The sequence below is a fragment of the Corapipo altera genome, unplaced genomic scaffold, assembly GCF_003945725.1.
Source record: "Corapipo altera isolate COAL_440 unplaced genomic scaffold, ASM394572v1 64, whole genome shotgun sequence".
Taxonomy (NCBI): Eukaryota; Metazoa; Chordata; class Aves; order Passeriformes; family Pipridae; genus Corapipo; species Corapipo altera.
The window spans coordinates 3,248,329-3,274,507 of NW_020884893.1; the positions used below are offsets into that span (position 1 = coordinate 3,248,329).

Consider the following 26,179-nt stretch of genomic DNA (forward strand, 5'->3'; position numbering starts at 1 on the left):
GGTTATGACTGTTTTGAAAAGGTGGTTTTAGTCCTTTAATATTAGCGCCAGGGTAAGGGAATCTGATATTATATCCTGAACAGAATTTATAATTCATTACTGGGGCTCTGGCCACACCCGGAAGCTAATCTAGAATTTCACACATTTAATGAACTTCATACTTGAAATATGTGGTCTGTAAAATCTGATTTACACTGTAGTTAAAATAGCTGGTGTTTGAAAGAGAATATATTTTAAAGTAAATTTGTGCACAAAGTTTGTTGTGTTTTTTATTTTCTAAAAGCCCCAAACCCGGTCATTAATTTACCCCAACACATATAAACCCTTCCCTACAGTGTAATTTCTATTGCAGTATTTCTTTCAGCACCTCAGATTTACTCACTAAGTTTCTTTAGGAGTAACTGCATTCAGTTATACAAAGGGGCAGAGAGCCCCACCATGGAACCGTAGGCACTTCAGTCACTAAGTTGACTTGACAAGTCAGTTCATGATGGAGTCCAGGGTCTATAATTAGTCCTTACCTGCCACCACCATAAAAACCCTGCATTAGGTCAGTCCTTGCTTGGGCCATACCCTGCAGCTCATTCAAGCGTGTCAGCTTTTTATTGGATGTTAACACCTGATATTTCCTCCAGGCTCTGGTTTTAGTGAAGGCTTTGTGGCATTATGTTCTTCAGGGCTGGAATGGCAACAGGAGCTGAAAGAGAGAAGAGTGGGAGCCGTGTAAATCACTGCCCGGCCCGGAATCCTGATGGTGAAAGATCACAAAGACACCTCGGCTGCTGGAGGAAGTGGTTGTCATTCACAGGTGAAATACAAGAGGTTTCTTTCTGCTGAAGGCAATTTATGGTGAACACGGCACCTGTAAGAATTAGTTCCACACTTCAGTAATGAGGACTTGCAAGAATTCAACTCGGATTTGAACAAAATCAAATGGTTGTGTGAGGGGGTGGGTGAGTGTGACCTGTTCATTTACAGCAGCCATGGGTCTTCCACTGAGATACCAACACATGTTCCATCTGATTTGGGAAAGATTTTGTCCTTATGGGTTAGTGTTGAAAATAAAGATTTCACTTAGGAAAGATCAGATACCAAAATCTGATCAGCAGGAAGCTTGAGACTTCCTGGAGGTAAAACTGGGTAGCTTTGAATCAAACTTTAGTCTACTGATGATCACCTGAGAAATTCTGGCACTAGTTTCAGCCTAAAATGTAAAGTCACTTTGGCTAATTTATCTGGATCCAGATAAGAGGCAGCAATGCCTCTTGACAAATAAACAAATGGATACCAAAGACTGAAAGAGACATACTTGGAGAAAGTGAGATAGATGAGGAATTGATAACATCTAACCTTGGTCTTTTAGAATCTGTGGGGTTTTTTTCATTTTACAGCCCAGCTATCAGGGTAGAGAAGGTCCGAGTTCCTGTGCCACACTGCAAACAGTAATTGATAAATGCTTCTTTGGAGAAGCTCACAGCAGACAATGATAGTGTAGATCCTGCTTTAAACCAGTCTTTCTCTTCTCCAGGGATTTAACTTACCATAGACACAGACAAATAGAGGTAAGGAGAGGAGCCAGCATTAGTTTCCTAATGGGGCCTGTCTTTTAACTGTTGGAACAAGATTGAAGCCAAAGGCAATAAAAACATTGTAAGCACAACCCATGTCCCTGTCCCTGCCCCAGACTGTCACCCTGGCCCACCCAAGAGAGACAATTCACATGGGGAACCTTCCTGTGCAGTGACAGGGATGGCTCTGCCTGTACTGGTGATTCACTGGAACCCACTGCACTGGAGGGCAGATACTGTCTGACAGAGGGAATGCTGATCCTTACAAATGGGCCTTTTATTCCAAACCTTAGTCTCAAATTTACAGAGGTACAGAGGGATCCTGCCTCTGTGGGCACCATCCCTTGCCTTTCCCACAGCATTTCCGAGTGCTGTTTCTTCCCACGGCAGTTACACCGTTGCTGTGGAACAGGGAACGTGCTTCAGTGAGACCAATACAGGGCATTTTATGTAAAAGTGTCACCGACAAGTGAGTTGTTCTCAATTTAAATAAGAATCCTGATCAATAGCAAGTGGCTTCGCTTTTGGACAAGCCACAGGTTGGTGAAATCTGCCATTGTACATGTGACACGTCCTAAACCCAGCAGATGCAGCCCAGGACAGATCCGTGCCCACGGCACAGAAATGTAACGCCTCAGCACAGCTTTTGCAGAGCAGATGTGAAACACGTGAGCAAATCTGCTGAAAACACGAGCACAGGACATACCTGCTCCCCAGTGCCCACCAAGGTGTGCTCAGGGGGTACTGCTGAGCTGACTAAGCAGAATCACTCGGTACAATCGACTCACCTCTTCTCATGCTCTTAATTTATACTGTGGGTAGTTCTACTTTTACCCTGGTAAACAAGTTTCTGGATATGGTTAAGCTACTCAGAGTGTACATTTAAAATAAAATCTGTTTCACATAAAAGGACAAATGAGAATGACTATTACCCCCATCTTTAATGTGCTAAATTCTTTTGCACAGATTGTTCTTGTTACTACTTCTTTCTGAGAGGGAATCTGAACAGCAGACAATATTCTTCCTTACGTGGACAATTCCAGCAAGCCAAGAGTGGGAGGCTTTAAAGTGGGAATGCAATGATTTTAAAGCCCCTTTTTTGTAACCCTCTCACTCAATAACAGTTGGGTCTTAGGGCACGAAGGGAGGAAGAGCAGCAGAGGGAAGGACATTCTTCTGAGGACCAGATCTGCAAGATGCTGATCATCTATAACTTTAATCACAAGCTGCTAAAATTCAGAGATCCACCAAGTAACCTACAGAGCCCCACAGCACCCAGAGAGCTTTAAGGCCAGAAAATGCAGCTCATGCCCTAAGGGAGCCACAGCACCAGCTCTGAAACTGGTCTTAAGCAGGTGCTGGACCAGGACTCTGTGCTGCTGGGAACTGGTGCCACACTCAAAGTTTTTCCCTGGATTACCTGTGCAGTTGCAGTGGTGCCTTTTCTGCAGCCAACTGCTGCTCACACTCAAACTCTCCACTCCCACAGGCAGTCGCAGAACATTTAGCCCAGATGGAGTGTGGATCTGCAGACCCAGGTGGAAGGATCCAGTGAATTTCTTGCATTGGGGTTTATCAATACTCCAAATCATAAGGACAGGGTTTTTTGAAACCTGCAATCACATTCTTAATTTAAAACCAGACATCTGAATACTCTGTGCAATAAGTAACTTTCCTACACGATTGACTCTAATACTTATGGTGCAGAGAAAGTCTAATCATGAAAACGTGAATCTTGTTCTGCATTCCATGCTCTGCCCTGGACTGTGGGGACAGCCCAGACCACAGGTTCTCTCTGCCCCCATCTCCTACCTGTGAAAGGGGAACAGGAGCAGTTCCCTTTCTCTGGTGAACGTTTATCACAACAATATTTAACACCACAGGAATGCAGGGGAGAAGGGGCAGTGTAGGTTTGCAGCTGCCATGACTTGGGCCATCAGGAGGTGAAGACAGAGCAGGTCGACCAAGTTTTCTTCTCTCCAAATAGTTTATGGTGCAGGAAAACCTCTGTACAGCTCCATACAACACGTCAGGCACAGGGCCAGAGTCAGACACCCAATTACAGCCAGCACCTATTCCTTCTTCTTTTTTTCAGGAGAAAAAAGGGGAGAAAAAAAATGACACACTTGTGTAGAATACAACCACAATTTGAAAAACAAGAGCACTGGCATCCTCTGGTAAAGCCTAGGCTGAAAACTTATCCCAGGATGTGTGCTCTTCCAAAAATCTGCCAACCCCTGCAGCGTTCAAACTTCTTGTATGACCACAGCCACATGAAGAATGAAATGAAACCCCATGGAAATCTTTGACATTTCTACTATTATGCAATGTTTGGGTGAAAAAAAAAAAAATTGCTGAAATTCTCCTTCCCCTTCCAGAGTGAGTTTAGAAAAACTATTTCTAGCTTTTTTTAATTACACATTTCACCATTAAAAAGAAACCATCCATAAATTAAAAGAACCACTAACTAGGGCTTATGTAACCCATTTAGAGTGGGAAATTGGTAACACTTGGGAGCAAAGTCTGTTCCTGTAATTTCTGGAGTCTACACCATTCATTTGATGTGTGCAAACATCACAAAAATTGTTTATTTAATATTTGCATTAACTATTTTATACAAAAAAAAAGTTAATCATGAAAAAGGGCATCTGTGTCCAATGGAATCTAAAATAAACACTTTTATAGATGTTTAATGATCTGAGGGAGAGTTTATCACTGCTTTCATTAAATAATCTCCCAAGTTAGAGATTTACTTTACCCAATTCCATTTTTAATTTTCTTTTTTTTTTTTAAGTGTTTATGGCTCTATCACATTTTTGGTAGAAAACTGTTGTACTGTGTTCGTAATCAACATTATGGACACTTCCCCAGTGGACAATATTCCGTGTTAAACTCCTGCCTCTCCCCCATTTCTGACCCCGTGTTGGGGCAGCCAGCCCTGGCCCTGGGACTGCTCTTGTGTCGAGCCAGTCACTTAATCAAATGTTCAAGTGATGAGAACATTCCAAAAATAGCTGTTCCTATTGCATCATTGCTGTTCCAAGAGCTGCAAATATCTGTGTTTCAAATGAAAGACTTTCTCCTAACTCACAGCAGTGGGTACCAGCAGGAACGACCCTCTTAAGACTCTTAGAAATCTGAATGTAAGGAAGCAGCTCTACGCTGATCAGCACAAAACACTGATCGTGCCTTGGATATGCATTTCCCACACAAACAAATTAAATGTAACTTGCCCTACATCTTGACAATTCCATCTGCACACATCTGGGACTGATCATGCCACGGCTAACCAGGTGCATCATACATGGATGAAGTAAAGAAGTTGCATAAAATTTATTTTTCCACCTTGTTTTACAACATTCCCTTTTAAGTTCTTACACATCTGCAACATATAACTCCACAGAACAATAAATAATTGGCATTCATATTTCTCTTGACTCAAGAGTATTTACACGTTGTTTAACTAGATGACAGGTACAAAACATTGGCATCACAGTAAATACCATTTTGACACCAGAATCCATTTCCCCATTAAAAATTAAATTAACATTGATTTTTTTAAACAATTTTAACAATTAAAAATGTTCTCAAAGGCATATAAGTACACAAGTTGTCGTAGGCAATATAAATGGACCATATTGGCAAAGCTGTGAAACCCAGGATCTCATGCAAATAATAGTTTAATACTTATGAAATAAGTATATAATAAGTATAATACTTATAAATAACTAATAATAAATAAAAGAGCCCATCCAGCTCATGCTGAAGTGGGCACTGGACTGGCCCCAGCAATTGTGGAAATGAACCCAATCCCATGGGAACAGTTCCCTGCACAGACCTTGGGACGGTGAGCCCCCATCCTTGGTTCAGGGCACTACTCTGCAAACCAGGGATTTATGATGCATCAGAGGCTGCAGCAGCTTTCTTCAACAGCTGAAGCCAAAAGAGCAGCTTCAGGGATTCACACACCTGGCTCTCTGGGGCTCCCTGACAAGCCCAGTTCAACTACAGCAAAACTCCCCCCAGCAACTACAGAGGACAAGGGAGGCTGTGCCAGCGTTTCACTGTGAGAGCTCAGGAGACCACAGAGAAACACCTTTGGTGCTGCTCAGTTTGGCCCAGCCACAGCTACAACCCTCAGCACACAGTTCTCAACCCCAAACGGACACCAGGGATGTCACTCATCGCTCCTCAGCCCACTTCTGATAAGACCCTGCACAGATTTAAGCTGCTGCTGCTGAATAAAGAACATTGTGTTTCCATTGTGCCTTGAGCTGAGTGAAATGAATGTTTGCACAGATGAACAGGACCAGTTCTATGGAGGAAACAAATGCAGAGATAAAGGGGGAAAAAAAGGGATGAAGAGGGTTGTGACACGTGGAATTACTGCAGAAAGGCAAGAAGAAAACAGTTTGTGTCAGAAAACCTACACATTAACTCACCACCACGGCAGCTCAGCACAGAGCACTGGCTTCCCTACAGCAGGGAAGCAGGAGCGCAAGGGAGGACACACACCCAACCCTACAGCATCACCTGGAGCCATGGGAAGCAGGAGCACACAGTGGGGAACACACACCCAACCCTACAACATCACCTGGAGCACAGTCCCAAAGCACAAGAGTTAGATATGAACTGCTACATAAACAGACAAATAAAGGAATAGTAAGAACACTAAGAACACTAAGAACAAACCAGATACTATACAGAAGAAAACAATGCTTCACTCTCAAAAAGTACAAATTATGAGCCTACTAGAGGAAAAGATTAAATTTCCAGAAGATAATCCATTTATTCCAATGTACAGTAAATATGAACATACGTATTAAACTTTGCTTTTAAAAACATTTTTAAATAACTTAAGAGAAATAGATTGCAAACATAAAGTGCTAAACTTGAAAAATAGAAGCATTCCTCTTTCCTGCTGTTTCTTAGATGGCAGTTTTAGTTTTTGGATTGCTTTTAAAAATTCAGTGTGTATCCAGACAGCAATTACTTCCTGGATTTACAACCTTGTGCAAAAACACGAGCTGCAAAGGAACATAATCTGCACCCCAAAACACAGCTATGGATCATTATCAATTCCACTAAATGTGTGTTATTAAAGTTATGATTCAATAAATACAAATGAAATTACAATTCACTCCCTTTCTTCGTGTGAGCTAATAGTTTGCAAATATGGTCCACTCAGTGTAAACTGTATTGACTTCAGGAAACAGTGAATTCTACCATATACACATCTCAAATATTTACACACAGTAGCATGGCACTGTTGTTGCTGCAGGATGTTTGACCACTAACACACGTGAGAAGGGACAGGGCTCGACACCGACGGGTGCTGAGGGTGTTCACCAACAGCCACAGGGACTGGACTGCTCAGTCACACATTAGGCCAAAAGAAATCCTTGGTTCTTGTACTTAAACCTACTTAAATTAGACTGAATGTTAGGAAGAAATTGTTCCCTGTGAGGGTGGGGAGGCCCTGGCACAGGTTGCCCAGAGAAGCTGTGGCTGCCCCATCCCTGGAAGTGTCCAAGGCCAGGTTGGACGGGGCTTGGAGCAACCTGGGCTCCCTGCTCATGGCAAGGGGTGGGACTGGATGAGCTTTAAAGTCCCTCCCAACCAAAACCATTCTGTGATTTTGTGATTCTGTGAAATGCTGCCTGGGGACTCCAGAACAGCAGCAGGGCTGACATTACCCAGGAGCTGTAGCAAGTAAAAATAAAGACAACGTTAAGGATCTTTTTGGCAAAGTGGGATAATTCACAAAAGGCTGTTAAGGCCCAACTCCCCCAGATGGGCTGTTCAGGCACTGCTTTTCCTTCACAACACAAATCACTGGGAATGCTGGACTTCTAGGGCTTTTCCCAACATGAACTTGAGAATCAAATAAGTAGAAATGTATATTATTACTACTTTTAAGATAAAGATATTAGAGGAGAAGGGAAAAAAGCAAATTTTCAAAATATTATGAAAAGGTGAATACCAAGAATTAGCTTTTCTTAGCCAGCAGGGTGTTTCTGAAGTTGCTATCTATAAGGACTTCAGTCCAGAGCCTAACTGGAAGACTGGCACACAAGAAAAATCAGTGTGTTAAAAAGTATTCTCTGTCCCTATTCCTGAAGGATTTTGAAAACTACTTTTCTAAATCAAGAGGGTTTCCCCCACATGAAACAACAAGCTCATACAGACTTGCACCTTCCTCTCACCCCAAGCCACGTGCATTATGAAACACATCCAATTTTTTCTAAAACTTCTGGAACTTGCTTCCCCTGCCCTTTGATATTTATTCATAGGAGCTAAGAGCAAGGAGGGCAGGTCAGGTTGTGCAAAACATTCCCTGGAGCAACTGCCACACATCAACCACACAAGCCACAGCTATCTTAGATCTGCAAATTCAAGACACACCATTATGGGCCAACACAGACTCTTTTAGAACAACATTCCCATTTTCCACCAATTTTCACATCAGACCTTTTAATGCAGCACTGTGCAGCTTGAGACAGTGAATGCCTGTAGCAATGGCAGCAGAAGCTGGCAGCCCTTTAAAGAGGTTCAACATGGCACAGAGATGACCAGGGAGCTTCTGCACCTCACAGCAACACAGTGGCCCTGCCCTGGAAGGGTTTCCTTGTGACTGGAGAAGTGAGACCTCTGTGCTGTGCCTTGAGATTGGAGAAGGGAGCTCAGCTCTGGGCTCTGCCTCTCCCGTGCAACCGACTCCCAACGGCGCCAAGCAGTGCCAGCTCCAACCATGGTTTTTGTGATGTGGGAACAAGACAGCAAGCAACTAATTTAGCCCAGACTAAACAGCCTTTAGATGAGGATGGCTGCCACTAAAAGCTCATCCATGTTTGATGCATAAACACAACCCTAAAAGGTTCTTGTAACTCTCCGTCCTTCTCCTGAGAAGCCCAAGCATGTCTTGCTCTCCTCATGATATTATAATGTCGGCCAAAGTTAATCATAACACCAGAACTCATTGAGTTTAATTTCTGAAAGTTACAAATACATGAATTTGCTCTGCACACGAGCCCAACGCCTTTGTATGAACCCACTCCTGTGATTCAAGTTTGGTTTTCAGAGCAAAGCAAGTGCAAGGTTCCAAAAACTGCCTCTCTGCAGGGAGTATGTCATTAACAACACCCACCTAGGAGTGGCTCAGCTTATTTGCAGCTCATCCTCAGAGTTTCACCCTAACAGGAAACAGATTTCGTGTAGCTGTGAGGAGTAGCAGCTCTGTGACCTCTCCTTTCAGTCTCCAAGGATTCAAGACACGTCTGCCACATTGTCTGCAGAACAGTACGAGTCTCTTCTCACGTTGTCGACACATTTCAAGTATGATCAACTGCAAATTTCTGTTCCAAAGAGGATTTGCTTTAGTTTAGATAATTTTCCCCTACACAAATAAATACAGAGTAAAGCTATTATGTCACCAGCTCCTTTTAACAGGAAGCACAAAAGCTAAACAAAACTGAGTTTCCTCATCTTGGACTATCATTTATCAATGGCTGGATACCTCCAAAATCACTGGGGTGACCACATTTCAACTGAAGGAAAATCTCAACCAGGCTCAGATTCTCATGTGTGTGTAGATCCGACATGCTGGAGCCCCGTTCTGGAAACAGCATGCCATAAATCAGGGATCAGCTGTCAGCAGTACAGTGCATCACCTACATTAAGGGATTTCCAAGACGTAAAAAGAATGTAACTACTTAAATCAAGAAGACAAACAATATAAAACAACATAACACAATGCAAAGAACAGCACAGAGACTTAAAAAAAGTCACTTAAAAATTGCCAAATGTAAATCCCAAGGTCAGTTAGCAGCTTTCACAGACTTTTAACCATGCAAGAGAAACCCATCGCCATCTCAGTTACATGCATTTGACCCCAGTTAAGTGGAACAAAAGTGACAAGAACTGGATGAACTAACAAGTGCCTCCACTCTCAGAACACTCCCTTTTATTGTCAGGTTTCTGTTCACGGCAGTTGTGGAGTCTTTTTCAATAAAGCAGCAGGTAACAGAGATTACCACACGATCCAGATGCAAATATCGGATGGACTCGTTATAGGAACAACTACAGGGTTTTGTCTCTCAGCCATGGGCAATGTCTGTCTCTGGTGTGCAGGGAGAACAGCCCTAGGATGTAAGCTTCGAGTAGCTTGGGGGAGAAAACCTTCTCCTCAGGTACTTGAGGACGTAGAGGGGAAGGCAGCTCACCAGAGTGATGACGGTGACCTTCCACAAGAATGACAAAGTCGCAATGAAGTAAACATCTGCATAAGGAAAAGAGCACAAAGTCAGCCAAGATGGGAAGTTCATTCTGGGAAGAGGTGCAGAAAAGGATCTACCAACACTTATTTCTGCCTGTGGCAGAGGGTTGGAACTAGATAATCTTTAACATCCCTTCCAACCCAGGCCATTCTGATTTTTCTCAAAAATACCTCACCTCCACACTCAAGTTTAAAGCTCATATGATGTCTGTTTCCTCACTCTCCTGCCCTTGTTTTCCACAAAAGATGCAGAAACATGAAGTGCAGAGGGTGCAAAGGGCTGAAAGGGATGTGACTCCTCATGGGTAACTGCCCTCACATACCCCACCTGAAACAGGCCCATCCATCTCCTGGCAGTGCTAAGGACTCCTTGTCTGGGAGCTGGCCTCTGCTACTTGGCTGGTAGCCCAGCAAACACATCTCCTGACTCAGAATACCTCAGAATCTCTGCAAAAATAGTCAAAGCCTCGTTCAAAATGGAGGTGGTATAACCAAATCCAAGAGAGGCAAATCCAGCCCATTGGGAAGTTATGCTGGCTGCCTTCAGAGTTAGGGAAGAGCTTTACGGAAGAAGTAGTGACATCTTGTGGTTCCTGAAGGAACACTGGAACAAGCCCTGTGGGCCTGATATTTGCAACTAGACAGTTATTGGGAGAATCTGGAATTCCTCACCTTTTTTCCTCTAGCCAGGGAAAAGGATTAGCTCTGTTTCAGACAACCAAAAAATCAACAACAACCAAACCCCATAAGAGAAGGGCCCCAATGAACAGATTAAAGAAGGTACATTTTAGAAGGTAGCTTTTTCACCCAGTTTAAAAGACTAAATCTTTCAATCCAACAGCAGAGGCTTCAATCTGTAACCTCAACTTCAGTTCCCAAATGGAAATAAAGATCACTGGTACATGAGACAGTTGATATGTGGTGGAGCTCAAAGGATGGATGAGATTTGCTGGGCAGCAGTCTGCTGACCACCTTTACCCCCCCCTAGCATTTTGCTATGGAAAGAACCATAAAATGTCTTCCAAGTGCCTTCAAATCACACAGAACTTATCATAATACCACCATCATTGTACCTATTTGTTGGCTCCATCAACAACCTGTTGCTCAATTCAGCTCTTCACAGTCCTGTTCCTACCCAGACCATGAACTAATCGGAGGGAAGCTGTTAAACTTACCAATAAACTCGTGTAAGAAGACCAGGGAAGCTATGTAGCAGGAGAGACTGAGCAGCTCAGCCACTATCATGAGCCAGTGCCACGTCTGGATCGTCAGGGCCACCATCAGTAACTCGGTGAGAATCAAGGACGTGAAGGAAATGGCAACAATGTGGACAAACTCGGATTCAAAGAGGAGCAGTGCTCCATACATGATGATGCTACCTGCAAGGGAAGGGAATGTTTCAGGATTTGAGTCAAACACCAGGCTAAGCTCTAAACCCCACTGTTAGGTCTTGGAAAGGCTGAAACATAATCATATCTTGAGAGTGTTTTTCATGAAACCTGAAGAATGTAATGACAACAAATCAGTTACTATTTAGGAGAAAGAACTGATGAGAAGACAGGGAAAAGTTACAGCAGAGGTACCAAAACTTTTATGTCAGTCTCTCATATTCATAGACATATGTAGATAGGAAATTAATACACTCTGCTTTGGCAACTGGAGATCTCTAACATCAGGAAACTCTATCCTCCCAGAAAAGCAGTTGGTCACTACTCAGAAGCTAAAATATATCAAATACTTCTAAACCCTACTGCATTGCCTCAGTGCCAAGATGTAAGCTAGGTGCTGAAAAGCTCACTGGATACAAGTGAGCCTCTCTTTGCACTAGTTGGACCAAGATCTCTCCCCTTTACACTTCCCCCCCAAAAGGAGCACACATGAAAGCTCTGTTAATGAGGCATTGTTCGTGCTCCCATTCTGGAACACTCACAGCCCTGCATGGCCACCTGCACAAATAACTCATGTTAGCAGCATGAGTAATCCACACCAACATCCATCACACGGGGAAGGGAAAACCTGCAAGTGACTAGAGCTCGAGCCACAAAGTTCAAATCCAGCTGTGAACTTTCCAAAATTTAGGACTGCTCAAGTTTTTGGTCAGGCTCATCTCTGCTAGCAACCAGCTCAATTGTTTGGCCTGCTGTTTTCTGGTTATCAAGCACTTCACAAGTGAAGTCACTTTAACCAAACACTGTAACCAGATAGTGGTCTTAGCTCAAGGAGGAATCTTTCCCTCCATGCATCACCCTCTGGCTTTAGCTGTCCACCACTTGTGAGTGTTCTATCAATGCCTTGGCTTTGCCACTGTGTTATTCAGCACCAGGAGACCATGATCCCTGTTGTGGATAGATTTCAGAAAATAAAGCCAGAGATTTTATATTTTTGGATTCACTCCCTGCTGAGGAGGACAATATCAATGAAATCCATAACAATTATCTGCTTATTCTGACCCATTGTTCTGACTCCTGTTGACAAAGGAGTTTTGGAAAATAAGAAATATTGATTGCCATTTTAGCTTTTAGCTCCACGTTATTGACATGTTTTCCACAATTCCCTAATTGACACTTTTAGAAAGTATTTGAAGTTTGAGGTTACTTCACAAAAAAAAGGACAAAATTAAAGAAAAGACCTTCTTAGACACATACCCGCATTACTACATTCACTTTTGGAAAATGAATGCACTTTAATTAAAGCATTTACTTAACTGCTTTAGCAGCCTTACTAGAGTGTATGGGATATGATCAAGAACCTGAGCTCTACTCTAACCCTTCAGTACAGATGGTTGTGAAGCAACCAGAACTGTTGCCACTTCCATTAAACAGGTTTTGAGTAAAATCAGAAGCTACAGATGCTGTATTTTGCATGTTGGCAATAACCTGCAAAATCTCTAGATTTGACAAAATCTCTAGATTTGAGATTTTTCAAAAGAAGGGGAGAGCCCTAAGCTCTACTTTACTGCTGGAGCAATTACAGCACTGAAAGGAACTTGCACAAGATTACAAAGGATGGTGGTTCCAATGACAGTTTGAACTCCTACATCTCTGTCTAGAACAGGATTGACAAACTGCTGCCAATATTAGATTTTAGATAATATCTTCCTTTAGTAACGCTACCGACACTTTCTGAGACAAAAAAAAAAATCATTATCACAAGGATATTTGTGAAATTCACTTCATGCCTTACTTAACTTCCTACAGTACAAAAAATTAGGTATTCAGACACATTAAAACGTCTCAAGGCACAAGCAGAAGTTAATTTCTTACCTTGATAGATGCTTATTAAGACCCATATTAAAAACGTTTTGTATGACAATGGTCGTCCCTGGGGGGAAAAGAAGACAAAGCTCCATTGGGGTTTTCTTTTATGAACAGTCACTTACAGATCAACTCAGAAATTAATAAAACAGAATTTGAAGATGATTTGGGGGAAAAAAAATAAACAAAACAAATCAACCAGCCTTGAGTTACTGTCTCTTTATTCTCATTTTTGCGGGTGCACGAAGGAGACCTGGGACTATGGAAGCTCAACTGCTCACACAGCACAGCCTCATCCTCACTGCACACACAGTTAATTCAGTGCAAAGATGTCTCAGGAGTTTAGTCACTGTGCTGTGAAATATAAGATGTGTGTACACACATATATGTGAATATATTGATATTATTTTTCTAGACACACACAAATCACCATCATATTGAAGGCAGATAGGTTTTTAAAAAAGCATCTCCAGCCAACACAGCTATACCAGTACAAAAAACCCCTATGTTTAGACCAGGCCTAAGGATGGTTGAAGAATTAGTGGTTTATGACATAAGAGACAACATACAAGTGAAACCAGATGGAGACTTATTGAGGCTGCTGGAAAAACAGGCTTTGCTTCTGAGAGTATCTGTTTAACAGAAATCCTTGAGGGAAAGGATATGTTGAAGACTCAGTCCACCCTTTCCTTCAATTAAGAAAGATGTTCCCAGGCTGCATACCCCAGTTATTCAAAACATTTTCCAGGGAGGAAGAATAAAAAATGAAAAGGAACCTAAGACAAGGTTTACCTGCCTGATATTTCTATGGTAAACATCAAATGAACTTTTCTTTGTCTAAGGAGAAGGACATGACTTTGATGCTAAAGCTACAAAAATGGCACAGCAAGCAAAGCTTTAGGTGCCTTTAGATGATCCTCAAGGTAAATTTCTATGGAGGAACCTCTACAGAAACCCCCCCTCCATCAAATGAGCATATCCCTTCCCCTCATTCCTTTTTCTGCCTTCAGGATAGCTCCAAATCCCTGACAATTTCTCTTTTCCCTTTATTTTGGAAGAAAGTGGTAATATTAAATCCTTAGAATTTCCCACAGAATGGAACTTCTACTTCCCCAGCCGTTTTTAATAAATTGCATTTCATGTAGCATTCAATAAGTATCTGCCAGGAAATCTGGTTCTATCTATTAATTCAAATTTGCCTTTAAAACAATTTTGCTTGAAAATGCCCGATAAGGTTCTGGATCTCTTGACAATATATTTGACTTTACACATTTAGAGAGTTTCAAATCAAGATGGGGACCTTGCCTTAAGCCAAAACAGACAAACAAGAGTCTCCCCCACCTTAAGTAGATCTTTGTAGAGCTCTGGGTACAACATTGCAACTTCAGATTTAACATCCTTGTCCAGGACAAGAGAAAACACTGGAAACATTGTGTAAATTGTGGAGTACCTGGGAAGAAAGTAGAAGACAAGTAAATTATCTCAAGTGTAGATGAGCAAACAAAAATGCCAGTCTTTAGGTGCCAAATAATGTAGACATTATAAAAACTTGCAAAGGGAACACAGCAGAGTTTTGCATGTAGGGCAAAGCTGCAGGATTGGCTTTTTGTGTGACTTTTGATCAGGAACACTCACACACAGGTAATTGCTTCAAGTGATGCAACTGGTGTTACTGGGTTATTAATGGAGCCAAGGACAGACCTGTCCCCACCCCAAAACCTGCTCTGTTCAGGTTTGATTCTGTTTGCCTCAGAAGCCAAACATGAGGAATTTGCCTTTTTTTTTTTTAATTAAGTACTCAGAAGTATAAAAAGTCGTACTGGGATTACACCTGCAACCCCATATTTTAGACAGGAACTGTCTGCTCCTGCTGAAGAGGTTGGGTTGTCCCTCTTTCTGACACTGTCAGGAGCTGGACCCTGGCTCTCACTGCTGTGCAGGCACCACACCATAACAACTGTCCCTCTGCATTTTACTGGGATCCAGGGAACAGATCCTGGAGAATGGGTTGCTTCACATGTTCCAAATGTGACAAATCACCTTCTGGAAAGGTTTCTACAAATATCTGCACTGCATTTGCTCAGAGCAGAGGAGCAGAGAGGGGACAAGGATCACATCCATCTCCTGGAGTGGTGCAGTGAAACACAGAGTGAAGAGGGACAATGTTAATTAGCCCAAATCTACTCATTGTGCACAGGTTTCCTCGCTATTAGTAAAAAAGTGAACTCTTACCCAATGATGAGGAAGCCTTGGTAGAGAGGAACTGAAGCAAAGTAAAATACTGATGAGAAAACAGCCTAGAAAAGAAATGAGATTTTTAAGTACTACGATATTGCAGTAAAAGTAACAGCTTAAAAATACACTCTGTTCAAACTGGAACATACTTGCAGTGGGTTCTCCAAATTCCTGAAAGGAAGACAGACTAATGTAATGTCAACCCTTTTTATTCCTAGGCAAATCTTGGATGGAAGTTATATTTAACAGCAAACACTGGAGAGCTGTTCTAGAAACCTTTTTGTAATGTAATTCCACAGAAAAGAACATAAAGAGTTTCCTCCAAAGTCCACTGGTTCAATCAAAGCCATTCAGATGCTGTGAAGGACAGGTACATCCTTATTTATGCCTGGATGATACTTTCCCAATGTAAAAAAGGGTGAACACTCATTAATACAAAACTCCAAAGAGTTCAAGATTTTATTTTTTTTTGCAGAAGTTACAGGTTTGTTTTCTGTTCTTTTTTTTTTTAGCTAGACTGTCCTCTGAGTTTGAACTTTCTATCTCTGTGCATCCCTCTCCAAGGCATTTATCCTAAAAAGCAAAGAGAGCAGAACCAGCTTTCTCCAACATATCAAGTAATTCACTCAAAAAAATACTTACAATTTTTAAGGAATGTCAGAATTTTTAAGGAATGTATCAGTGCACTGTGGTGTGGAAATAGCACCTTCCAAAGAGTAACCTCTGTCCTTAACTGTAACTTCCATTCAAGTCACCACAGCTAAGAACAGAATTTGGCTCATAAACTCTTTAAAATCTCTTTCAACTCTCCCTGCCAACTGGCAATTGCATTTTTGTTGCAGTGAGGCTCTGCACAGGTGTGAATTCCAAATCAAAACTAAGGCCTTCAAACAGTGAGAGCCCAAAGTTAAAACACACCTGGAAAACAAATGCACTTACTCAGCAGAAGCCTTGAGAGCATTTCCCTGCTTCTGATTTTGAGCATTTCCAAGCACTACCAAAGAACAGCGATGACACTCTGCACACACCACTGTTTTCTAAGGTATAATATTGTTTGTCCAGTTTTGGAGAAGTTACTGATACCATGTTTTCATACCAAAGTTACAACCTAAGTTCCAACCTATAGAAAATTTTCAGGACAAATAGGTCCATCCAAAACGAAACACACTGGACCTTTACTTTAGCATTTGGCTTTTTTCATCCCTTCTTTGGAAAAACCCTCATGGCAGTCCATTCACCTGCATTGTGCTGATGCACAGGCTCCTGTGGATCACAAACTGACTGAGGGCTGCAGATCTCTTGTAGCTGTTCCTTCCATGCACCATCAGCAAACGACCCAGATGTTTAAACTGAGTGATAGAGAAATCGGCTGCGAGTGATGCCTGCTTTCCTTCCTGTGAACAACAGCAAGTAAAAGCACAGTGAGATCATTTCATTACTGGAAACACAGCAACACTGTATTATTATTTAGTTATTGACAGAATTTCCAAGAATATTTGCAATACATTAGGTGAGGGAGAGTATTACCTCAGCACTTCTGCCTTCCACCGTGGTTTTTAAGCGAAAAGCAAAACTATGAGAATTCCCATTTGAACCTTGGCCTCCAATTTTAAGCAACCCTCTGAATTATGACTCACAACATGTATGTTAACGTGACACTGATATCGAGTTAGTTCTGAACACAAATTTTCAGTCTCAAAAGTTCACTCAGTGTGAATGTTTTGGCTCACTGCAGAGTCTGTCACTGCCGCCAAATCCTGTCCCGTCGCTCCAGGCAGCTCCACATGCGGGAGCCAGAGTTCTAACCCAGAGTTTGTATCCTAAACAGGTTCTAATTGTATGTGTAGGGTATATGCTATCAGTGTAATTATAACTACAGCATTTAGAGTATCTAGGCATGATTAAAACCCCCAAAACTAACCATGATGGCCCAAATGCAGGGATTCTGCCAAGAACCAAATAATGAATTTGAACTCCCTTGAACAGTAGTCTCCTTTACAGCCAAATTATTTTTCATGGTAAGGCTATTGTTCTGATGATTATTCTTGTGGGAGCTTGTGCACTTTCTTGCACAGATTTCTGAGGATTCATTTAAGAGTTACTTGCAAACCAGCCATAGGAATTCTTATTAAACATGAGGTAATCTCACCTTTCCTTCAACTCCAACCCCACAGTCAGCCTCCTGAATCATGCTAACATCATTCCCTCCATCACCTGCAGGACAGAGCACAAGCAACATTGGGAGTTAAGCAATAAGGGCAACTTGCAATCCTACCAAAGGCATCTGCACCAGACCATATTATTACAAGAAACATTGAACCCTATCCACAAAAGCAGGATTTTAAATAAAAATCAGGAATTTCAGTTCTTAATTGTTTTAACAGACTCACAGGTCACTGATCAATTAATCTAACTTGTAGGTGTACCATTATACCTACAGTGCTGAAATAAAGCTCACAGATTAAAGGTGGCACTTTACGTGGTCAAGTTCAAGCTCTGTTTTACAAATATACCACAGGAAATATTCATGAGTAGCCAGTCATTGAAGTTTCCATATGAAAAAACTTCATCTTCGCAATCATCCCACAAAAACACTGCTCCCTAAACCAGCATTTCCAGGTGATATGAGATGATGTAGGACTGTTCACTCAAAAGAATCACACAATATGCTGACTTGGAAGTGACTCATAATGATCATTGAGTCCAGGCCCTTCATGATCCCTCAGCCCTGCACAGGACCATCCCCAAGAGTCACACCCTGTGCCCCAGAGGATTATCCAAATGCTCCTTGAGCTCTGGTAGCCTTGGGGCTGTGCCCACTGCCCTGGGGAGCCTGTTCAGTGCCAACCACCCTGTGGGGAAAGAATCTTTTTCTAATACCCACTCTAAATCTCCCCTGACAACTCCAGGCCATTCCCTGGGGTCCTGTCCCTGGTCCCCACAGAGCAGAGCTCAGTGCCTGCCCCTTCTCTTCCCCTCCCAAGGAAGGTGGAACTGCAATGAAGTCTCCCCTCAGTCTCCTCTTCTCCAGCTGAACACACCAAGTGCCCTCAGCCGCTCCTCACAAGTCCTCAAGGCCCTTCCCATCTTCGTTGTGCTCCTCTGGATGCTCTCTAATGGCTTCATATCTTCCTTATACTGCAGTGCCCAAAACTGCCACAATATTCAAGGTGAGGCTGCACCAAGAGATAGCAGACACCATTCTACGTGGCCAATGCTCCCTAACCAGTCCCTTACCTACTGCACAGGTGAGTTTTCCAGTCCTCTCCTGGAGCAGCCGCACGATCTGGGCCTTCTGTGTCGGGGCGCAGCGGCAGCACACGACGGCGGGGCACTGGCAGGCCAGCTCCATGAACTCGTACTCGTAGTACTTCAGACACACCTAATTTAGAGACCAGAGGCGTCACTGATGGCTGTGCAGGAAGGTTTCCTCCAGCCACAGAGCTCTGGGGCTGTTCCCGGTTCGGAGCCTACCTCCAGGGAGTCCCCCGAGATCACGAGGGCGCAGTCGTGTTTCCTGCGGAAGGCGTTCAGCTCCAGGTGGGCTTCCCCACGGTTGGTCACCTGGGGAAAAGGATGGGAACTGGGGAAGGTTTGCCTCATTGGGGTTAAGAAAACCAAAAAGTCTCGGAGGGAGCAAAAGTAACACAGACAGGACAGGCAGCACACTGAGGGAGTCAAAGCACACCGTCACAGAAACAAAAACTCAGAGGATAGAAAGCCAGGTCAAAAGAATAAAAACATCCTGCTGGAAAACAGTTGTGATCTCAGCATTCCTCCTGTCCCGAATTCGGGCCCCAAACAAATCTTGTGAGAGGGGTACGTGGGTGTTACTCACTAGTCTGAATATATGGATGTCCTGTGTCCGTGTCACCAAATGTGCGTTCTTGGCTGTACACGTGGCTGTCTCTAACTTATCCCCTGTCAGCATCCACACCTAAAATCCAAATATTTAGTGTATTAGATACAAATTGAACAACCACGTCTGCAGGACATCGACAAGTACCACTTGCCAGTTCAGGCATATGAAAGGACTGTTAAAATACACATACAAATTATTCTCCTAAAAAACCCCCTATCTTAAAACACACAAGAAAATTCTCACACATGAAAGAAAGCAAAGCTTTTAAAGAGGCTGAACTGCAAAGGAAGTTACAAACTACATATAACATTTTTCCCACCTGCAATATTTCAAGATTCTGCTGATAAACCCACAAAATACAAGCTAAAAAAACGTGTATGTGTGTGTTAACATGTCCCTCCCCAGCCATTTCTCAAGCGGGCCCTGCTGCAGAAAGATCCCTCCTGGCCCTGCCTGAAATGTGGATGATGCAACTGGGATTAGCTCACTGCTGATGTGTACGGCTGGAACACACTAAGTTACTTGAGGTTTGGGGTTTTTTTAGGTTTGGGGTTTTTTTGGTTTGTTTTTTTTTTTAAATATACACTGCTCCTTTTATTTTGTGCTGGTGAAGGGGGGGCGGAATTAGAATGCAATGTCAGCAGCAATACCATGTTATAATCTGGCTGGGAATTCCTTCAACAGTGTAAATGTATCAGTTTGTTTTGTTTTTTTTCAACTAGTTTTTAATCTTTCAAGACACTGCTCAATAATATTTAATGAGAAAAAAAAGTCAAGAAAAAAAAACCAAAATAAAAAACACACAAAGACTTGCTTATTATAATTTGAGGTTGGAAAGAGATCTGATCTTAACAAGATGGTCCCTGTCATGAATTGCAAGACCCCCCTCACTCTTGATTTATTTCTCGCGTGCAAGGCCCTGATGAACATTCCAGTGCAAGGAGTGCTCAGCAGAGCTGTGCTCACGGTGTGATGACACATGTTCCACACCCCAACAGCCACAGTGAGGAAAGGAAAACACTTTGGAATGACGGTCCAGGACTATACTGTGGGGGGATAAACCCACAACATCACTAAGGAATTCTGTCCAATTCCTCTGGTCTCACTTCTCTGCTGAAGTCTCTGCTGTTTACAGGGATGGCTCCAAACAGAAAGCACTTTTATAAGTCTGTCCCAAGCCTTGAATTCCACTTCCTACCTAAATCCCAAACACACAGCCCTGCTTTTGATTCACAGCATGGCTTGAGGTTTTTGCTCACTTTGCTACTTAAAGCAGAGAAACCCCAATCAGAACCTACTTTTCTTGCCCAAATCTGAATGTTTAATCCTTTTTTTTTTCCTCTTGTAGTCTGGGATCTGACTGATAAGTTTTCAGAGAGAGAAACTAGGTAGGCAGCACAGCAGCTCCCTCACCACTGAGCATAGCTCAGGCTCTAGGTGTCTGAGATGCCAGAGCTCAGAAAGCTGGGGAAAAAAAATCCAATCCTTGATTCTCTTGGCTCAGACTCCCCTCTAGTGGCTACTGAAAATGCGGATATTCACAGTTCCAACCCCAGCACCACAGACCAAACACATCCAAACCTGCCTTTTCTCATGCAACTACCTGAAAGAAGGAATTGCCCAAAAGCCTCCTGTAGTTCCCCACCCTCCTGCCTTCACATTCCCTGTCTGTGCAGGAGGAGCCAGAGCATGTTAGGGGAAGAAAAGCACAAGAGGTGGCATGCTTTCGTGTGTTCAGGCAACATTTACTACTTCCAGCATGTTCTGTTCCCAAAGTGATGTTTAAAACATATCACCCAGCCCCATCACAAAGGGCATCTGGTGAAGTGTTTACCTTGACAGGGCCCCCAGACTCCCTTTATTTACCGTCTGTAGGACACTGCTATGCCCTCCAGAGGGTCTAAGCATTCCTGCTAGCAGGAACACTGGGTTAGGCAGACCTTAATGCCAGCATTTCTCAGCGTCTCCAGCGTGGGTCTGACATCGGCCTGCAGCTGATCCTCCACCCCGGTGAGACACAGCAGCTCCATCTCCATCTCCAGGCTCTCGATGACCGTGGCCACCTTCAGGGATCGGTCGTGCACGCTCAGCTTCGCCTGGATGTACCGGGCCTGAGGGCAGAGCAGGCACAGCCACAGTCACCCTCTGCTTTTGTGGCAAACTGGGCTAACCAGCATGAGGGTCAACCACTGAACCTCCCTCTGATAACGGGTGTTCAACCTTGTCTAGGGAGAGGTGTCCCTGCCCATGGCAGGGTGTTGGAATGAGATGGTCTTTAAGGTCCCTTCCAACCCAGGCCATTCAATGATGCAGAGATGCCACCTGTGAGGGCTGGTGAACACGAGGCGTATGTTACAGTATAAAAATACTTCAGGGCATTGTTACCATTTTGTCCCCGTGTTCTTTCAGGTGCACAGCGTGGCCTTGAGCACACAAAGGCACAGCAGCTGCTGGAGTGGCACCTGCAGAAATCCTGGAAGCAACTCCCTCACACCACGGGTCTAACCAAGGTTCTGCAACTAACACATCTACAAATGATGGCAACTGAGAATCCTAAGCATTTCCACTATCACATCTCTGCATTTAAATAAACAGTTCTCCTTTACATTCTCCTGCCTGGAATAAGCAGGTCAAGTGCTGTGTGTAGAGACCCATCTAGCAAACCCCATGCATGAAGCCTGTGTTTCCATGAAGCCTGAATGGGTTATATTCAGGCTGCTTGTAGTTCCCCTGGATGTCAGAATATAAAAATGGAAATTAAAAGCCAACACATTTCCCAATGCAAACACTACTTGTCTAACAAATTATTAACGATTGCAGAATTTATAACCACAAGAGATTAGAAGGCAGGATTCAGGAACTGCTTTGGAGGGTCCTGGCTGGGATCCAAGTTTTATACATATCACTTAAAAAGCAACTTTGATTAAAAGAACATCAAGACATTGACGAATGACAATTCTAGCAGAAGCAGGAGGGAGATGAGAGGCAGCATTATCACGAGAGCTCTGTGAGAATCACTTCAGTGATTGTTTAAAAACACAGGGAAAAAAAAAAAACAAATAAAAACTTACTTCAAAGTCCTGATACTGCTCTTCTGTCAGAGACTTCTTGGCTACGACAAGAACCCTCAGGCCTTCCCGAGCCATGTTACCACACTGGAAAGAAGGATCACATTGTAAACCAGAAACTCCACCTCCAGTAAGATGATTTATGCACAGCAATGTGGAGATGCCAATGTAAGATAGCAGGTTAAGAAAATAACCATCCCATTTGAGCAACTCAAGTGAGTCTATAATGTCTGATAAAGTGCATGATAAACCCAAGAAAAAAAAGGAGATCTGCAATGGTTTGTAACCTATGCCAGTGATCAGAAAGAAAAATGTCCTCTCTGCTATACTAGGGTGGCAAAAACAATCCCATTGATTTAATTGTCTCTGTCTCTTAAGTAGAAGGACAAAAGCCTGTGATTTGCAGACTTCACATTTTTGGCCATCAACTCTTAAAATAAGACCAAGTTATTATTATTTCTGTGAACACCAGAAAATCAGCAATTGAAGCTACTGTTAGGATGCCCCATCCCTGGAAGTGTTCAAGGCCAGGTTGGATGGGGTTTGGAGCAACCTGGTCTAGTGGAAGGTGTCCCTGCCCACGGCAGGGGATTGGAATGACATGGGCTTTAAGGTCTCTTCCAACCCAAACCATTCTGTGATTCTATGAACTCTGTGCTACCATTACTACTAACCTGACAAACATGCCTCAGTACCAAGATGCCAAATGTAGTTTTGAAATTAGACCTTTCAGTCTAAAATAGATCCAAACACAGAATCAAGCCCAAGACAAATTCAGTGAGCGTCAATCAGTTTTTGAGCTAAACCCATTTTATTTACAGGACTTATTCTGCACTAAATATGCTGAACTTGCCACTTGACTTCCTTGTTATTACATATATATTTGGCTGATAATCCAATGAATTACCAAGATCAGTGATCTTCTGGCTTACAGGTATTTTAGCAAGCTTTGTCAGGTGTTTTTCTGGAACGAGAAAAGCCCCCGCATGAGGAACCCCCCGAGCACAGGAGGGACAGCCCCATACCTCCTCTTCCAGCCAGTCGTTGTACTGCACAATTCCAGCCATCACCACATCTGCCCCCTTCATATAGAAGGTGATCTCTCCTGTAGATTCATCCTGCAGATGAGAAACAGAACAGTCTAAGCTGGGCCAGTACTGGCAGATTTGGAGGGGCCTCACCAAGTTAATGATGAGTTCTCAGCACAACAGTCAAAGAAATGTCTGTACTGGGTCAGGCTGGAGGTCCACCTGGCTCTGCATCTTGTCTAGGGGCTAAAAGGAGATGCTTATTCAATTCCAACTCAGTTACTTGCAGCAGGAATTAACGTTTAGACAAGGAGGATCAGCTTTTTAATCAGTCACACGGCATCTCCACACAGACACCTCTCAATCCTGACTGTGTGTGGCCTCAGAATAACCTCTAGCCCTCACCTTGAAAATGTATTTCATGCTCACCTGAAACAATAAAACAGATGCATGAAACTTAACAGAGCAAAAATCACTCTAATTTACCCCCTCTGTTACATTACATGGTATAAGCAAAATTAAAGCTTCTGCTTACCACAGAAAGGTCAGGTGGCTGCCTGCCTTATCTGATACAAGCAATTTATAGGCTGCAAGCAAAGCATATTTACATTACCACAAATTAAAAAATCCCTTCTAACCAGGCAGATACCTAAGGAGGCCACAGGCATTAGTATTACAACCTAATGGAAATGCTGGCAATTTCCTCAAAGGAGACAAAACAATGAGTAAGGAACAAACTGCTCTGTAAACTAAGATAGCCACCAGGGATAGGAAGAAAACAAAGTGAACACGCAAAACCAAAAAGCCCAGAAAGGTCTGCAATAGACAGTTGTGAATGAAGAGGGCAAAGTACTTCAGGAAAAAAAGAAATGAAAGGAAAGAATAGCGGACACTTCATTCTCTCACTAACAGATGGGTCAGTTTGTTCCATCATTACAGAAACTAGTGGTGGAGGTGCTCATACACAAATAGTTTGAGTCAGCAAATAAAACCCTCATGTCCTGTGGTAAAATAGAGGTTTATATCCACAGGGGAAAAAATAAAAGCAGCACTTGATGTTGAAACTAAACGTGGGAAGAAAAGTAGTATCTTTGTTGGGCAAATTAAGGATAACAAGGTTTCTTTACTGACCATTTTTGCCAAGCTCACAGAGATAGTCACAAGGAAGATTCTTATAATCAATCCTAACCATGGTTTTCAATGTCCTGAAACATCCAGCCTTCATGTACCGACAGACACACATCCCACATCCCCAGAGGAAAATGTGTCACTCTACCAAAACAAGTAGAATCTGCTTAAATAAAACACAACGCTTTTGGCAGTAGCCAAAGGTAAAGGTTTATCTATGAAATTATTTGATTAAAGAGTGTCTAACAACATCTCTGTAGGAAACTGAATAAAGACTCCACTTCCCGTGCTGCAGAACTGGCTTAGGATAGTTTAGATTTTTTGTCCAATATAAATACTGTATCAGCTATCTCCTTGCATTAGTCATTTCCTCTCCCTGAGTTCAGTAGGAGGTTAGTGCGTTCTCATATTATGGCAAGATCACACTATAAATCTACTCAGAGATTTGCCAGTTATATTGTTTTGGAGAAGCATCTTTTTCCACCGTGGTCTGACTCTGGCCACAGTTCAAAGGCTTCTTTCAATTCCAGATATGACAATAGCACTATCTTTGCTGTACAACAAAGATCATTCCACAGGGGTAAGGGGAAAAAAATGCAAAGAAAAAGAAGAATGGAAAATATTGTGGTCAAACAAACAGGCCTTCTTCAAAGAGGAAGATAAGTCAGTGCACACAATGGTGAAGAAGCTGCTTGAGTTAAACAGAACTTCTTAGAACTGAAATAATCAGGTATAGAAATGACAGTTGATCACAAGGAAACAAGCAGATATTGAAAAACATACCCTAAACCAGGCAACATCTGCTACTTGCTTTCAATATTAACTATTACTCTATTTACTAAAAGTTATATGTTGAAGGGGATCTTTTGATAGCAGCCAGAGCAGACGGGATGCACAGGGGAGATGGGTGCCTGCCAGGGACTGCAGGAACAGCATTGCTGGGCTGGGCACAGGAATCACTTGCTGAAACTCTATCCCCAGGTTGTACAGGAAGCCTGGTAACATGATCACAGGGGCTCCCAACAGCCAAAAAAACTGCAGCTTATAAGAATGGGCAATACCTGCATAGCTGAGCAGAAAACTTTACCATTTGGATTCTACTCACTACAGTGGTGAGTGCAGCTTCATTTCCCTTCCTGCCTCATCACTCTGTGTTTTTTCTTCTGGATACTTCAGCTACTTTCCCTCCCCTTATTTTTGTTTTTTAAACAAGTAGCAGAGTTTTAGAAGATACACTGAAGACGTAAACACCTTGAAAGTTATGGATCAAAACCAAATGAGCACCTAAACATGTACACATATAAGTTTAAACAAAGTAAATTTTACTTGATAACTATTTATAAATTTTTTTTTTTAAATGAAAGTGAAAACCCTGATTAAAAATCTTATTTTGTAATATACAGGAACATGGCAAAGTAATACCCAGGCAGCCAATATCTGCTATTCAACCCTAACTCTGCACAGGGTAGAGAGGGAGCTGATTTTAGTGGCTTAGAGCAGCTGAATAGCTACAAAATAAAGACACTCAATTAACAAGCACAACAGAGAGAGACCAATGCTTCTTTAAAAGTATTTACAGTCAGAATCTGGGCCTGATGTTGCTCCCACTGAGCACAAGTGGAAGTTTTGCTCTTTTTGCCAGCAGAAATATCCTAAATACAGAAATACAAACTGGAGAATTTCTTCCTAATGGGGGGAAGGTAGACAATAGATAATTTAAAAGGAATAAGCTTCAAATCCAAAAGGCAAAAAAAAAAAAAA

At 42.6% G+C, this 26,179-nt stretch overlaps 1 protein-coding gene across 1 annotated transcript in view; it reads right to left on the reverse strand.

The window, feature by feature from the left end:
- Positions 1–7,160: 7,160 nt before the first annotated feature.
- The window catches only part of ATP9A (ATPase phospholipid transporting 9A (putative)), a 53,867-nt gene continuing 34,848 nt past the window's right edge, over positions 7,161–26,179 (reverse strand). The window contains exons 16-28 of the mRNA XM_027645832.1: positions 23,288–23,380; positions 22,266–22,349; positions 21,135–21,305; positions 19,171–19,269; positions 18,807–18,896; positions 18,570–18,714; positions 17,482–17,546; positions 16,571–16,726; positions 15,330–15,394; positions 14,439–14,547; positions 13,107–13,164; positions 11,019–11,222; positions 7,161–9,846 (exon numbers count right to left, since the gene is read on the reverse strand). Of these exons, the coding sequence (XP_027501633.1) occupies positions 9,710–9,846; positions 11,019–11,222; positions 13,107–13,164; positions 14,439–14,547; positions 15,330–15,394; positions 16,571–16,726; positions 17,482–17,546; positions 18,570–18,714; positions 18,807–18,896; positions 19,171–19,269; positions 21,135–21,305; positions 22,266–22,349; positions 23,288–23,380 (1,476 nt within the window). The 3' untranslated portion in view covers positions 7,161–9,709. The remainder of the gene's footprint in view (positions 9,847–11,018; positions 11,223–13,106; positions 13,165–14,438; positions 14,548–15,329; positions 15,395–16,570; positions 16,727–17,481; positions 17,547–18,569; positions 18,715–18,806; positions 18,897–19,170; positions 19,270–21,134; positions 21,306–22,265; positions 22,350–23,287; positions 23,381–26,179) is intronic.